Source organism: Gobius niger (assembly GCF_951799975.1).
Source record: "Gobius niger genome assembly, chromosome: 2".
Classification (NCBI taxonomy): Eukaryota; Metazoa; Chordata; class Actinopteri; order Gobiiformes; family Gobiidae; genus Gobius; species Gobius niger.
In genome coordinates this window covers 3018939-3035523 of record NC_136853.1, presented here as the reverse complement: position 1 = coordinate 3035523, position 16585 = coordinate 3018939, and the positions used below count along the sequence as shown (strand labels likewise).

The window sequence follows — 16585 nt, the reverse complement described above, 5'->3', positions numbered from 1 at the left end:
GGTATGAGGGTGGTATGAGGGGGGTGTGAGGGTGGTATGAGGGTGGTATGAGGGTGGTATGAGGGGGGTATGAGGGTGGTATGAGGGGGGTATGAGGGGGGTATGAGGGTGGTATGAGGGGGGTATGAGGGTGGTATGAGGGGGGTATGAGGGGGGTATGAGGGGGGTATGAGGGTGGTATGAGGGCGGTATGAGGGGGGTATGAGGGTGGTATGAGGGGGGTATGAGGGTGGTATGAGGGGGGTATGAGGGTGGTATGAGGGGGGTATGAGGGTGGTATGAGGGGGGTGTGAGGGTGGTATGAGGGTGGTATGAGGGTGGTATGAGGGGGGTATGAGGGGGGTATGAGGGTGGTATGAGGGGGGTGTGAGGGGGGTATGAGGGGGGTATGAGGGGGGTATGAGGGGGGTATGAGGGTGGTATGAGGGTGGTATGAGGGGGGTATGAGGGGGGTATGAGGGTGGTATGAGGGGGGTGTGAGGGGGGTATGAGGGGGGTATGAGGGTGGTATGAGGGGGGTATGAGGGGGGTATGAGGGTGGTATGAGGGGGGTGTGAGGGGGGTGTGAGGGGGGTATGAGGGGGGTATGAGGGGGGTATGAGGGGGTGTGAGGGTGGTATGAGGGTGGTATGAGGGTGGTATGAGGGGGGTATGAGGGGGGTATGAGGGTGGTATGAGGGGGGTGTGAGGGGGGTGTGAGGGGGGTATGAGGGGGGTATGAGGGGGGTATGAGGGGGGTATGAGGGTGGTATGAGGGGGGTGTGAGGGGGGTATGAGGGGGGTGTGAGGGGGGTGTGAGGGGGGTGTGAGGGTGGTATGAGGGGGGTGTGAGGGGGGTATGAGGGGGGTATGAGGGGGGTATGAGGGGGGTATGAGGGTGGTATGAGGGTGGTATGAGGGGGGTGTGAGGGGGGTATGAGGGTGGTATGAGGGGGGTATGAGGGTGGTATGAGGGGGGTATGAGGGGGGTATGAGGGTGGTATGAGGGGGGTATGAGGGTGGTATGAGGGGGGTATGAGGGGGGTATGAGGGGGGTATGAGGGTGGTATGAGGGGGGTATGAGGGTGGTATGAGGGGGGTGTGAGGGTGGTATGAGGGTGGTATGAGGGTGGTATGAGGGGGGTGTGAGGGTGGTATGAGGGGGGTATGAGGGGGGTATGAGGGTGGTATGAGGGCGGTATGAGGGGGGTATGAGGGGGGTATGAGGGTGGTATGAGGGGGGTGTGAGGGGGGTGTGAGGGTGGTATGAGGGTGGTATGAGGGGGGTATGAGGGGGGTATGAGGGTGGTATGAGGGGGGTATGAGGGTGGTATGAGGGTGGTATGAGGGGGGTATGAGGGTGGCATGAGGGTGGTATGAGGGGGGTATGAGGGTGGTATGAGGGTGGTATGAGGGTGGTATGAGGGGGGGAATGAGGGGGGTGTGAGGGTGGTATGAGGGGGGTATGAGGGGGGTATGAGGGGGGTATGAGGGGGGTGTGAGGGTGGTATGAGGGGGGTATGAGGGGGGTATGAGGGTGGTATGAGGGGGGTATGAGGGGGGTATGAGGGGGGTATGAGGGTGGTATGAGGGGGGTATGAGGGGGGTATGAGGGGGGTGTGAGGGTGGTATGAGGGGGGTATGAGGGGGGTATGAGGGGGGTATGAGGGCGGTATGAGGGGGGTATGAGGGTGGTATGAGGGCGGTATGAGGGGGGTATGAGGGTGGTATGAGGGGGGTATGAGGGGGGTATGAGGGGGGTGTGAGGGTGGTGTGAGGGGGGTGTGAGGGTGGTATGAGGGTGGTATGAGGGGGGTATGAGGGTGGTGTGAGGGGGGTGTGAGGGGGGTGTGAGGGGGGTATGAGGGTGGTATGAGGGGGGTGTGAGGGTGGTGTGAGGGGGGTGTGAGGGGGGTGTGAGGGGGGTATGAGGGGGGTGTGAGGGTGGTATGAGGGGGGTATGAGGGGGGTATGAGGGTGGTATGAGGGCGGTATGAGGGGGGTATGAGGGGGGTGTGAGGGTGGTATGAGGGTGGTATGAGGGGGGTATGAGGGGGGTATGAGGGTGGTATGAGGGTGGTATGAGGGGGGTATGAGGGGGGTGTGAGGGGGGTGTGAGGGGGGTATGAGGGGGGTATGAGGGGGGTATGAGGGCGTTATGAGGGGGGTATGAGGGGGGTATGAGGGGGGTATGAGGGCGTTGGGCCGGTGCTTCCTGCCCAACACCGTGCAGCCCGATTGGCATTTGCCCGAGAACACAGCGATTGGCAGATTGGTCAATGGTGCCCTGTGCTCTTCACTGATGAGAGCAGGTTCACCCTGAGCACATGTGACAGACGTGACAGAGTCTGGAGACGCCCTGGAGAACGTTCTGCTGCTGCAACATCATCCAGCATGACCGGTTTGGTGGTGGGTCAGTGATGGTCTGGGGAGGCATTTCATTGGAGCCGCACAGCCCTCCATGTGCGAGCCAGAGGTTCCCTGACTGGCATTGGGGACCGGGATGAGATCCTCAGACCTATTGTTAGACCATATGCTGGTGCTGTGGGCCCTGGGTTCCTTCTGATGCCTGATAATGCCAGGCCACATGTGGCAAGAGAGTGTCAGCAGGTCCTGCATGATGAAGGTATTGATGTTCTGGACTGGCCTGCCCGTTCCTCAGACTTAAATCCAATAGTCACATCTGGGACATCATGTCTCGGTCCATCCATCAACGCCACGTCGCACCACAGACTGTCCAGGAGCTGACTGATGCTCTAATCCAGGTCTGGGAGGAGATCCCTCAGGAGGACATCCGTGGTCTCATCAGGAGCATGCCCAGGCGTTGTAGGGAGTGCATTCAGGCACGTGGAGGCCACACACACGACTGAGGAAGATACAGACTCGTTTGGAGGAATTTCTACAGAATTTGGATCAACCAGTGACCTGATTTGTCACTTTGATTTTGACTATAATTTTGGATCCAGACCTCCAGGGGCTGAGAATTTGATTTCCATTTATCATTCTTATGTTATTTTGTTCTCAACACATCGCCCTACACTATGAATAAAGATTTTCATCCGAAAAATCGAATTGATTGACATCTAGGATGTGTTTTTTGAGTGTGCCCTAAGTTTTTGTGAGCAGTGTATTAACTGGTCTAAGGTTAGGTAAGAACATATCTCAGTATGTAAAAACGGTGGCCTATTCCTTTAAGTCTATTTGTTGCAAGTATTTTGGGAGCACTTTGAGCCTATTTGCTTTATTTCCTTTGGCTTAACTGTAACAAGTTTATCTAAAGTGGCCAAGGACAAAGTGCACTCACCCAGCTCGTCCTGCATGAAGCTGTCTGGAGGATTCACGTACTTCATGGTGGACACGTTGAGCTTCCAGTTGTGCTTGGTGCATTTCACCGTCCTGGGGACAAAAGCACGACATTACGAGCAGCGTCTCAATGTATAACATGTTCTGATCAGGGGACGCTGGAACTTTCTGAAAACCAATAAGACAATCATGAAATGAACTCATCAACATGCAACATGTTTGTTCTAAATGTCATAAATGTAATAATGTATGATCTTATGTGGAGCTTTTCCAGGTGCTCAAAGTCTCTTCACGATTCTGACATTCACTTTTTGGTCACCGGTCACTGTGGCTCGTGGTTTTCTAAAGTTACTGACCACCGACTGATTTCACTATAGCCAAAACTAAAACGTATAGAAAGAAAGCTGGAGCTGCAGCAGATTCAGGGCAGCAGGTACACGCACCTTTCCTCACAAACTCAGGTCTCTGCTGTGGCTTTGCTCACTGTGCTGAACTCTGCTCCTGTCGAACTGTGTGGAACTGTGTGGAACTGTGTGGAACTGTGTAGAACTGTGTGGAACTGTGTAGAACTGTGTGGAACTGTGTAGAACTGTGTAGAACTGTGTAGAACTGTGTGGAACTGTGTGGAACTGTGTGGAACTGTGTAGAACTGTGTGGAACTGTGTGGAACTGTGTGGAACTGTGTGGAACTGTGTGGAACTGTGCGGAACTGTGTGGAACTGTGTAGAACTGTGTGGAACTGTGTGGAACTGTGTGGAACTGTGTGTGGAACTGTGTGGAACTGTGTAGAACTGTGTGGAACTGTGTGGAACTGTGTGGAACTGTGTGGAACTGTGTGGAACTGTGTGGAACTGTGTAGAACTGTGTGGAACTGTGTGGAACTGTGTGGAACTGTGTAGAACTGTGTGGAACTGTGTAGAACTGTGTAGAACTGTGTGGAACTGTGTGGAACTGTGTAGAACTGTGTAGAACTGTGTACAACTGTGTGGAACTGTGTAGAACTGTGCTGAACTCTGCTCCTGTAGAACTGTGTGGAACTGTGTAGAACTGTGCTGAACTCTGCTCCTGTAGAACTGTGTGGAACTGTGTAGAACTGTGTAGAACTGTGTAGAACTGTGTGGAACTGTGCAGAACTGTGTGGAACTGTGTAGAACTGTGCTGAACTCTGCTCCTGTAGAACTGTGTGGAACTGTGTAGAACTGTGTAGAACTGTGTAGAACTGTGTGGAACTGTGCAGAACTGTGTGGAACTGTGTGGAACTGTGCAGAACTGTGTGGAACTGTGTAGAACTGTGTAGAACTGTGTGGAACTGTGTAGAACTGTGTGGAACTGTGTGGAACTGTGTGGAACTGTGCAGAACTGTGTGGAACTGTGTAGAACTGTGTAGAACTGTGTGGAACTGTGCTGAACTCTGCTCCTGTAGAACTGTGTGGAACTGTGTGTGGAACTGTGTGGAACTGTGTGGAACTGTGTGGAACTGTGTGGAACTGTGTGGAACTGTGTGGAACTGTGCTGAACTCTGCTCCTGTAGAACTGTGTGGAACTGTGTGGAACTGTGTGTGGAACTGTGTGGAACTGTGTGGAACTGTGTGGAACTGTGTGGAACTCAGAGGCTCAAAAACTAAAAAAAGATGATGATGATTCAGAGACGTCTGTGTCGTCTGCTCTCCTGATATCAACATCTAAATGCAGACTCTAGCGTCCACTTTGGTGCACACTGTGAGATGGTCCAGCTCCAGACCTGGAGGGCTCAGTGGGCTGGACGTGGGCTGGACGTGGGCTGGACGTGGGCTGGACGTGGGCTGGACGTGGGCTGGACGTGGGCTGGACAGACACCCATGGCCAATGGTGATGCTGTGTAGAACAACCTCTTTCCTCAAACCAGAGTCTTTCCACGGCCTGGAGGGGACGAGGGAAAGGAGTGGGACTGGGGGAGGACTTGTGCTTGGCTCATGTTTGGCTCATGTTTGGGACAAGTGCAGAAACAGGACACCAGACCTGGACAGTGTTTAACTCACGGTGGGATAAAACGCTTTTTGGTTTGACCCGTGAGAGTTTATAAAAGCTTTGAATGCGAAAGGAAGAACAGGAGGCAGCGCGAGGAACAAGGAAAACATGTGAGGCTGCCACAGGAGTGTAATAAACCACGCCTCAATCAATGGAGCACAGTCACATGACCACAGTCACATGACCACAGTCACATGACCACAGTCACGTGACCACACATGTGCTAATGCAAGATGACCGTCTCGTTTGGAGCAACGCTGTCCTTGCGCCAGGCGGAAGATCTGGCCTCTTAAGCTATAAATTAAGCCAAATGTCAAAGTACAGTTTCCAAAGTAACATAATTAAACCAAATTATAAATGTTTTGCCACTTAAATGATTAACAAAGCTAATTACAGAAGGGCGATTTTGGGGTCGTGTCCTGAAAAGTTTGCTATAAAAAACTGGATTCATAAGAAAAATCTCCTCAGTCTCCTTCCCTGTGAAGCGATTTAACTCAGAACTGGGATTTAAAAGTCATTGTATTTCATTGTATGAAGCGCTCACAGATCTTTGACCTGCAGGACCTGCAGGACCTGCTGCAGACGGGATGAAAGGATGAAACACTCACTTCCCATCCAGGTCTTCTATGTCCTTGATGAACAGTCCGCCCTGGTGCTTGCACTGGTTCTTGCACGCTCGGAGCCCGTCCTCGCTCTTGTAGATGATGTAGCATTTGGAATCTTCGGGGTTTTTGGTGAAGTTGACTCCATCTTTGAGCGAGTCCACTGCGTGAGCGTCCAGCGAGAGCACCACCTTTACCGTTTGGGACGCCATCTTGGATCCTCACCTAGGACACAGACAGGTTTATAGCAGGACTCGAGCTCAGTGTGCGGCTCATCAATAAGTCATGTGGAAAAAGAGTTCATGGGAGCTCCTTGATAAGTCGGGCTCTTTGTTGGGGCTTCAGAATCTTCTTAGAGCTCTTTCTTTCTGTGACGGGCGGTTCCGAATATCGAAATATGCATATTTAGACGGCTACTATTGAAGCTCTGAAAGTGAGTTATGTTGATGTGATTGATTCATTTATCTACATTTTTTCCCCTGTCGCGTTGGCACATTTTGCGGATCAGAGCATCATTTCAAATCCCTGAAGTTAAAAAGAGCTGACAGGTTTTAATGCTTTTGTAATTATGACTTAGTGAGACTTGTGAGTATTAATTATTATTCTATTTCAGTGAAACAAAAACTGCCACAAAGTTCAAAGTCCTTCCCTCCAGCACTTCTGAACCTTGAGGATTCAAACTAGCGCCCTGACACATTATTTTTCACCATGTGGTCATTTTTGCCTTGTTTGGGAAGAGGATGAAATGCCTGTGATTTCCCATCTTAGTACAGTCGTAAAAAACAAACATTTGTATGTGATGCTTTTATATTTCAACAGAAAACGACTAAAAAGAGTGAAAAATTGTGTTTCCCAAAAGATTCTGTTTTGCCCCTCGGCGAGGCCAAGCCCCCCTGTATGACGCCATGCCATCTTTATCTTTGTTTCAATAAAAAAATCACAATATAAATATACTATATACTATATATATATATAAAGTAAAATATATATAAAGTCATATATATATATATATATATATATATATATATATATATATATATATATATATATATATATATATATATATATATATATATATATATATATATGACTCATGACTCTATGATCGACTCTATCATAGAGTTATGATAGAGTCTATCATGACTCTATCATAACATAACTCTATCATAACTCTGGAAACTGGGACCATTTTTTGATTTTTTCAACACATCAGAGAGTAGCAATGATACGCGTGGTTCAGTGGTTTATAGAGAACTTCCTCACGTGAATGTATTTGTTTATAGCGCATTGGTGTGTGTGTTTTTTTAAAGTTTCACTTTGCTACGAGACAAAAGCACTTGAACACAATGCCCATCCACTTCACAACTGGAAAGGATCATCTTTACCAGAGCACATGAACTCAGCATAAACCCTTTCGGGTCTCCACCTGGCCATAAGTGCCAAGGCAGGTGCACGAGGAGCAGAGACCGGTGAGGGGAGGGCAGACGCACTGCAACAACAAAACAGCACTGTTTACAGTGAGCAACATGTGGGGACTGCCAAAAAGGTAAAAGCAAACTATGGGCCTTTCCGAAACCATTCCCTCCTCCCTTCCCCTACACCCCTCCACGCAGGCCTCAGTGAGGGACCTCCAGAGGTTCACTCCACAGAGAAACTCGAGCTGTGACTTTCAGACGCTCTCTCCCTCACGGACTGCACAGCCCATAATGTGGAAAAAATCACAAGTTCAACTGATCATACTTTTAAATAAATAAAAGGGTCTCTTATGAGTAATTCAGATTCAAATATGTCGTATTTACATGATATAATTTAGCTTCTTCAAACTCACAAGTGAGAACTTCTCCTCTCCCAATAAAATCATATTAAGTCTCACTGTCGCTTTATTATTAATAAATGTCTATATGACGATAAAGTTGTTGAAATGAACACTTAGATGCTCCTAAGTAAACGTGGAACTGAAGTTGTTTGGTGTGTTGCTCGTGGGACGGCTCTCAGTGTAACACACACCTGTTAAGTGTGGTGTCGATGCAGACTCGCTGAGAAGGAGCTTTTCTCCCCCTCACTGAGGGTCCATTTCGGACAGAACTCCCCTCCGCGGTGTTAGGGGGAGGGAGGAGGGAGCGGTTTCGGAAAGGCCCCTTATGTGTGATTTTGGGAGCTCTGTGATGAACAGAAGTGAAATAAATGCAGATCAAAAACTCATTCATAAAACTGTCCGTGAGACGAGAAGAGTCGTACGAGCAAAACCCAAACTTCGCGTACGGAGAAATAAAAAGTGATTTATGAAACCCTCCGTTTACAGCAGCACGTGACCTGACCTTCACTGATTCCACCTGGAGCAGAAATGTGCACATGACCCTCCTCACGTCATGACTGTGATGTTTGCCAGTGCCATTCACGGAGCTCCAACATCCTGAAACTCCCGAATAAGCTTTTCATCACTCAGATGTTTTGCCCCAGTGGCATCGAAGGATGGGTTAAAGCAGGGGAAGGCAAGTTTGCTCGGTGGACGGACGGTTTTCTTCATCGTCAAAAGACCAAGGGCCAGACCTTCCAATTGAAGCAACGTTCTACATATGCCAGTGTTGTACATCATATACACTGAGAACATGTCCTATTTAAATGAGATAAATGATGATAAATTTGCTTGAATAAAGTTTTTTTTATGTTAAATTTGAGTAAATTTAAGATCAGATAAAAACACTAATGACAATCGAACAAATAGAAATCCCTGGAATCAGACAAATAACTTTTACTGTAAAAAACATTTATTTTTCACTTGAAATTATACAAAATAATCTGAATTAAGAAAAACGTGCTTGTTCCATTGGCAAGAATAGGTTGTATCTGCTCTAAGGCCAGACCAAATCTACCCAAACTTTAGATTTAATAATCTCTTAATAAGGGCTAGGGTTAGGGTTAGGGTTAGATTTAAGCCATTTCTTCCTTTAGATGATTATTCTTTCAGGATTATGGCCTAAAAGTGTGCTCTGCATTTTAAGGAATTGACAGTATATTTCACATTTCTAGAGTGCTTTAACGGGCATTTGATCTCTGATTTGGGTCATAATATTTCTCAAAATCATCTCGAGGGCCAGAGTTTGATGATGGAGGGCCAGTTTTGACCCCCCGGCCTGACGTTGCCTACCCCTGGGTTAAAGGAACAGTTTTTCCATTCTGAGATCTGTTTTTACCTGAGCTTAGACGAGTTGATGTGTACCTGTCTGGTCTTTGTTGCGTGCCCTCATAGATGTTGCCAAGATGGCTGCTGAGGTGCAGACACACAGGTTGGCAGGTCCTGTGTGTTTGCCCCAAAAGTCTTGTAAAACAAACAAAAGCCTCAGCTATTGCCATCTATTTGTCTGTATGTTGTTTTTTTGTCGCTTTATCTTCTTCTGAGCCTCACATGCCCAAGGAAAAAGGATAACACAGTCTTCTACCCAGCCAGGAGAAGTCAACATTGTTCACAAGACTATTGGATTGTGGTCATGCTAGGCCACCTCCAGGTAAGCACACATAATCTGATACAGATAAACCTCTACGGGGAGTTTTGAACCTTGTGATCATACTACTCCTGGCTGGTGATGTTGAAGTTAATCCTGGGCGTTATGGTTTAAACACATTTTATCTGGATCTGCTACTAACACAGCTAACATGGCCAACGCCACACCTGACTGGCATACAATCTCAGCTAACAGGGCCTCCACCACAGCTAACAGGGCTAACAGGGCTAATGGAGTCACAGCTACAAACAATTAGGCCTCCACCCGGGATAATATGGCCACAACCAACTGGACTACAAACTCAGATAACTGGACTTCATATAATCATGCCACAGCCTCTATCTGGACCACCACCTCAGCCGACTGGGTTATGGACCGGACCTCCACCTCAGCTGACTGGGTTATGGACCAGACCTCCACCTCAGCTGACCGGGCTATGGACCAGACCTCCACCTCAGCTGACCGGGCTATGGACCGGACCTACACCTCAGCTGACTGGGTTATGGACCAGACCTCCACCTCAGCTGACTGGGTTATGGACCAGACCTCCACCTCAGCTGACCGGGCTATGGACCAGACCTCCACCTCAGCTGACCGGGCTATGGACCGGACCTACACCTCAGCTGACTGGGTTATGGACCAGACCTCCACCTCAGCTGACCGGGCTATGGACCGGACCACCACCTCAGCTGACCGGGCTATGGACCGGACCTCCACCTCATCTGACTGGGTCACGGACTGGACCTCCACCTCAGCTGACTGGGCTATGGACCTACAACTCAGCCGATGGGGCCACGGACCGGACCTACAACTCAGCCGATGGGGCCACGGACCGGGCCTACACCTCAGCCGATGGGGCCACGGACCGGACCTACAACTCAGCCAATGGGCCACGGACTGGGCCTACACCTCAGCCGATGGGGCCACGGACCGGGCCTACACCTCAGCCGATGGGGCCACGGACCGGACCTACAACTCAGCCAAAGGGGCCACGGACTGGGCCTACACCTCAGCTGACCGGGCTATGAACCGGACCTTCGCCTCAGCCGATGGTGCCACGGACTGGACCTTCGCCTCGGCTGATGGTGCCACGGACCGGACCTTCGCCTCAGCTGACCGGGCCCTCATCTCGGCCGTCATCTCAGCGGAATCAAATATTAACAGCAATAAACGTACCGTGCGTCAACACCCAGAAGCTGAAATGTGAAAGAAAAACAACCACTGGATCCATAGGAAAGCAAAAACACCCTATAAACCCCGCTATCAAAAAGCAGCGCGGTTTTAAGCTTTTCAGAACTGTGAACCATGCACGCATTCTCTGGGACACACGGAATAAAACGCGCGGATTGCTGTGCTATTTTATGTCAAGGATAAGATCAATTGTACAGAAATTAAATTGCCATGTACTGAATTGGAATGCATTGCTCTTAAAATAATCCTTGCTGATCAAATGTCATTTATTGTGATAGAAATCTACAGGCCACCTAATACTAGTAGAAAATACTAGAGTATTTTTTATGATCAGCTAAATAATACTATCAAGTATTTTAACAATGGTGATGAAATTATCTTATTTGGTGATTTGAACATTAATTGTTATGATAAAACAAAAAGAAAGGAGCTTAAATCTATTGCAAGTAACTATGATCTCAAGCAAATCATTGAAGGGCCAACCAGAATAACAAAAAATACAGAGACACAAATTGATCTGGCTTTTACAAATTGCCCTGATCATATATTAAAAAGTCATAACCTCGTGACTGGGTTATCAGACCATAATATGATTTTGTTCCTCAGAAAACTGACCAAAAGTAGGTATCACGCATGCAATAAAAATCCTGATTATCTCAGAATTCCCAAACGCGAGTTGACTAATCTTGAGGATGCCATTAAAAATAAAGATTGGAATCAATATTTAAATAACTAATTAATATAAATGGAAATGTAACTGATGATCCAAGTGTAGTGGCAAATGAATTTAACAAATACTTCATTGACTCAGTGAATAATTTAACTCATAAGGACTGCAGAGGATCGGACATCACAGATACACTAGTCAATCATGATCAAATGTTATCTTTTCAGGAAGTGACTCATTCAAAAATACAAGTAGTAATTTCCTCTTTGAAAAGCTCACGTGCCAAAGAGATCGATGGAATTGACACAGTGTTCTTAAAGACACATAAAGATGCTTTGATTCCAGTGATTTGTAAAATAATCAATTGGTCACAAAGTACAGGAGAATTCCCCTGTGTTATAATAACACCTATTTTTAAAGCAGCTGACCGACTGGATGTAGCCAATTATAGGTCAATTAGCATCATTCCATCTGTGTCACAAATAATTGAAAAATGCATTTCGGAACAAATAACAAGACATATAAACTCCATTAAAGACACACTGCATCCTTTGCAATCACTCAACAGAGACCGCAAACTATCTGCTCCTGGAGAACATCAGATCCAAACTGGACCCAGGGGGTGTGGTTGGGACAGTATATCTGGATTTCAAGAAAGCCTTCGATACAGTGAAGCATGACATACTCATAAATAAACTTCATAAATACAAATTCTCACCAATAGTTATACAGTGGATAAAGTCATATTTGGAAAACCGAAAACAATGTGTACGGGTTAGTAATGCAATCTCCAGTACAGTTGACAACTGCATGGGTGTGCCACAGGGTTCTACCCTGGGACCCCTGCTATTCACTATATATATTAATGATGTGCCAGATGCCTGCCTATCTGCAACATGTCAAATGTATGTCATCTATCTGCATGCTGAGACAAAAAGCCAAGCTGCAAAGGAGCTTTCAGCTGCAGTGGTGTCTGTTCAAAGATGGCTAAACAAATCAGGTCTTTCTCTAAACATGGATAGAACGGTTTGCATGTATTTTACTACGCCACGCAACAAAGAACCTGACACACCTGTTGATGTTGCAGGACACGCATTAGCAGTGGTTCAAGAATATAAATATTTAGGGGTCATTATTGATTCTAAACTCACATTCAAATCCCAAGCCAAAAAAGTAACAAATAAAATAACATTTACATTGGGAACTTTTCGACAAATACGGAATAATTTAACTGCAGATGCAGCACAAACGTTCTATAGCACTGTGATGATGTCACACATTCACTACTGTCTGACGAGCTGGAGTCAAACAAGTAAAACAACACGACAGTCAGTGGAAAAGTTTATAAGCATCACTCAAGGTTTTGGATCAAAAGCATAACTCTTACCATCATTGCCATGTTCCCTCAAAATATATATTTTTTAGTTGGGAGAATATGATACGGTTTCACGACATTGTACTGGTTTATAGAATACTGCATGGACTGGCCCCGCCCCCTCTGCAGGAGCTCATCCACCTGACAGACAGTGTGGCACGAGCCCAAAGCAGAGGAGACTGGGCTGTTCCTTTCAGGAAAACATCTTTTGGTCAGTTGAGCTTTTCAGTGAGGGCGGCTCACACCTGGAACATCAGGAACATCCCAACACTGAGAACCTTCACTAGATCAACACTTTGGCTCCTGGACAATCAAACCTGCAGTCACAGTGTGAACATGTAGGCTGTTTACCAATAGTGTTTAAAATCTCTTATTTGTCTGTGTCGTTTTGTTTATAATGTCTTTTTACTAACCATTTTATCTTGTCTTTTGTTCATGTCTGTTGTGCCTGTTGTCCCGAAGACCTGCCCTGGGACCACAGATGAAAATAAGCCATTGTGGCAACTCTGGCATATTTACATGTGGACTTTGAGGACTCATGTTAATTAATATGCACTGTCCCATCTTAAATAAAAAAAGTAAAAAAAATGTTGCTAGCATTTGGCCTCTCCCAGCAGTCCTATGGTTCTTCCTCAGGCACAAGACCAGACAGGTACGTATGAGCTCAGGTAAGAACATAACTCAGTATGGAAAAACTGTGGCCTGGTCCTTTAAATGCAGAGGACAAATTTCCTACGGGGACAATAGGAACAGTTTGTTTGTTTGTTTGGAGACTTGACGAGTCTCCAAACAAACAAACAAACAAAGCTTTGAGTGGCATTATCATCATCACCTCAGGATAAACAGTTCCAGGCCTTGCATTAGGTGAGTCTGACATAGAAACGAGGATCCTCCAAACTGAAAGTTCAAACTGTTCATTCGAGTTCCAGAATGGACGTCGCTAAATTGTACGGCCTCGGAGAACTAATCAAATTGACTTGGTCCTTAAAGTGAAAAAGGTTCCCTGTGGAGATGGCGCGTGGGCGTGACCCTACCAAGGTTCAGGATGGCCAAGTTCCCCACCAACTTCATGTGGAGATCTTCACATAGACCCATGTCATGTGACGGAAAACTGTCTTGTGCTCGCACCGCCACACAATACGTTCAGTGGTGACGTCACAGCTCGACTTCCAGGTTCGCAGATGTGCGAGAAACTACAATAAAACTCTATAAAACCACAATCAACATTTGTGAAACTCCACAGAGAGTTACTGAACAGACTTATTTATCAGGCTCATGAGACAGACTGAACCTGCTGCAATAAATGTCATATTTATCACTACATCGGGGTTAGCGGAGATAAATGCTAATGGCTAACAGCTAGGCTATTTACTAAAGTAGTGACTTTGGTAAATATTACTTCTTTAGCAGTAGGTGCGGCATGTTTGGCTCATGAGTTTTCTCGCATATTTCCCGGTCTGCCAGAACACAGAAGACACACTTTTGTGTTCATAACAACAAAATGCCTTTGTGTTGCGTTGTTGGAGCAACAACAATCCAGGGCTGTTTGTGACATACTGACAGGTGCGCACCCTTTTCAGAACAATAGTCGAGACCCGTGTGTCAAACGAGAGACAAATGGTCTCAAGTGAAGATCAAGAAGCAAAACCGTGGGAATCTGCTGAACCCAGACTCCAGAGGAGCACACATGCTCTGTAGAAGAAGAAGATCTTTGTTTATATAACTCCTTTCACAAAGTGCTTTACATGACACAACTGTACGTTCACGTACGTTTGTAGCTTCAGCTCCCCCTGGGGGAGACTGACAGAAGCGCTGTCGCGACTGCACACGTCTGCGACCCCACCACACACATCACTCATCCTGGCCTATTGTACATGTTTTTAGTGGTATGGGAAACCTACGCAGACACGGGGAGAACATGCAAAGGCCCTGTCCAGGTGGGAATCGAACCCTGGACCTTCTAGCTGTGAAGCGAGAGCACTAACCACTGTGTCACCGTGCCTCTTCAGCACTTGTGCAGACTCAGCCTCTGACGCACAGAGAGACCGCAGTAAACTTTGTTTAAGCAGCTGATGAAGAGAAACTAACCCGAGCAGGAAACTCTGTCTGTCGCCAACTCATTATCTAGAAATTATCAAGAAACTAATGAGCCACATTTCCCGTCTCTGCAACAATGACCTCCATGTAACAAGCAATGGATCAATCACATGTTTACAGAGCATTGAAAACAGCAGGCACTGCCCCAAAGTGCTGCGCAGCTAAAACTATCAACATCTATACAAATAGATAAATAGAACTTAAACTCTGCAAACTGCAAACTGTTCAGGTTAGACCAGAGAGAATCAGCGAGAGCTTAAACTCTCCAGACTGTTCAGGTTAGACCAGAGAGAATCAGCGGCACTACTATGTATAAGCTATATACTGTATATATATACAGTGGGGCAAAAAAGTATGTAGTCAGCCACCAATTGTGCAAGTTCTCCCACTTAAAATAATGACAGAGGTCTGTCATTTTCATCATAGGTACACTTCAACTGTGAGAGACAGAATGTGGAAAAAATATCCAGGAATTTACATTGTAGGATTTTTAAAGAATTTATTTGTAAACTGTGGTGGAAAATAAGTATTTGGTCACTTCTCTGGCTCTCACAGACCTGTAACTTCGTCTTTAAGAAGCTCTTCTGTCCTCCACTCGTTACCTGTATTGATGGATTAATGGCACCTGTTTGAACTGGTTATCTGTATAAAAGACACCTGTCCACAGCCTCAAACAGTCAGACTCCAAACTCCACTATGGCCAAGACCAAAGAGCTGTGGAAGGACACCAGGAAAAGAACTGTAGACCTGCACCAGACTGGGAAGAGTGAGTCTACAAAAGGCAAGCAGCTCGGTGTGAAAAAATCAACTGTGGGAGCGATTATCAGAAAATGGAAGACATACAAGACCACTGATAATCTCCCTCGATCTGGGGCTCCACGCAAGATCTCATCCCGTGGGGTCACAATGATCATGAGAACGGTGAGCAACAATCCCAGAACCACACGGGGGGACCTGGTGAATGACCTGGTGAATGAAAAAAGATGAAGAACTTGTTCCCTTTCAGAACAGCTTATTAACAAACCAAACTCAGACCACTGTTTGAACTGTTCACATCATTAACAGAACCAAACACTATTACAAGAACGGTCTTATTTCCTGTAAGATCATTAACAGCATTGTGAAACCCAAAGGAAAGCAGTCCCACCTGAGTGAAGAGTTTGTAAATGATAGTAAGCGCATCGCCCAGGAACTTAATCACTATTTTACATCATCGGTTCAGGAGCTGTCGGATTGCTTTGATTTGAATACCAGGGTAGAGTATCAGCAACCAAATAATCTAACTGATTTTTTCTTGAACAAACAACTGAGCGAAAGGTGCTAGCTGTCATAGAAAAAGTAAACAATAGTCACGCTAAAGACCTTTGTAACATTGACACTTCCTTTCTTAAAAGAAATAAAGAAATACTGGCAAAACCCTTAACTCATCTGGTAAATCTTTCCTTTAAAAAGGGACAATTTCCAAATGACTGGAAACAAGCTAGGGTGATACCTATATATAAATCTGGAAAGGCAGATCTAGCATACAATTACAGACCAATTAGCATTTTGCAGATTTTTTCTAAGGTGCTGTAAAAGATTGTAGCCAATCAGCTAATGTCTTTCTTACAGATCAATGACATACTGCATCCTCTGCAAGTCGGATTCCGGCCCCAATATTCGACAGAAACGGCCAATAGCTATTTTATTGAACAACTTAAACTAGCAATTGACAAAGGCCAAATAGTTGGAGCGTTTTTTTTTTAGATTTAAAAAAAGCTTTTGACGTACTCAATCATGATGTACTTTTACAGAAACTATCCCAGTTGAACTTTGACAACACAACACTACAGTGGTTCAAGACTTATTTGGAACATAGACA

The 16585-nt window shown here is 46.3% G+C and overlaps 1 protein-coding gene across 1 annotated transcript in view; it reads right to left on the bottom strand.

The window, feature by feature from the left end:
- cmah (cytidine monophospho-N-acetylneuraminic acid hydroxylase) overlaps positions 1 to 6103 on the bottom strand; it is a gene marked incomplete at both ends in the record, with an annotated part of 33099 nt that extends 26996 nt beyond the window's left edge. Inside the window, 2 exons of the mRNA XM_079552149.1 lie at positions 3284 to 3375; positions 5898 to 6103. Of these exons, the coding sequence (XP_079408275.1) occupies positions 3284 to 3375; positions 5898 to 6103 (298 nt within the window). The remainder of the gene's footprint in view (positions 1 to 3283; positions 3376 to 5897) is intronic.
- Between the last annotated feature and the right edge of the window lie 10482 nt (positions 6104 to 16585).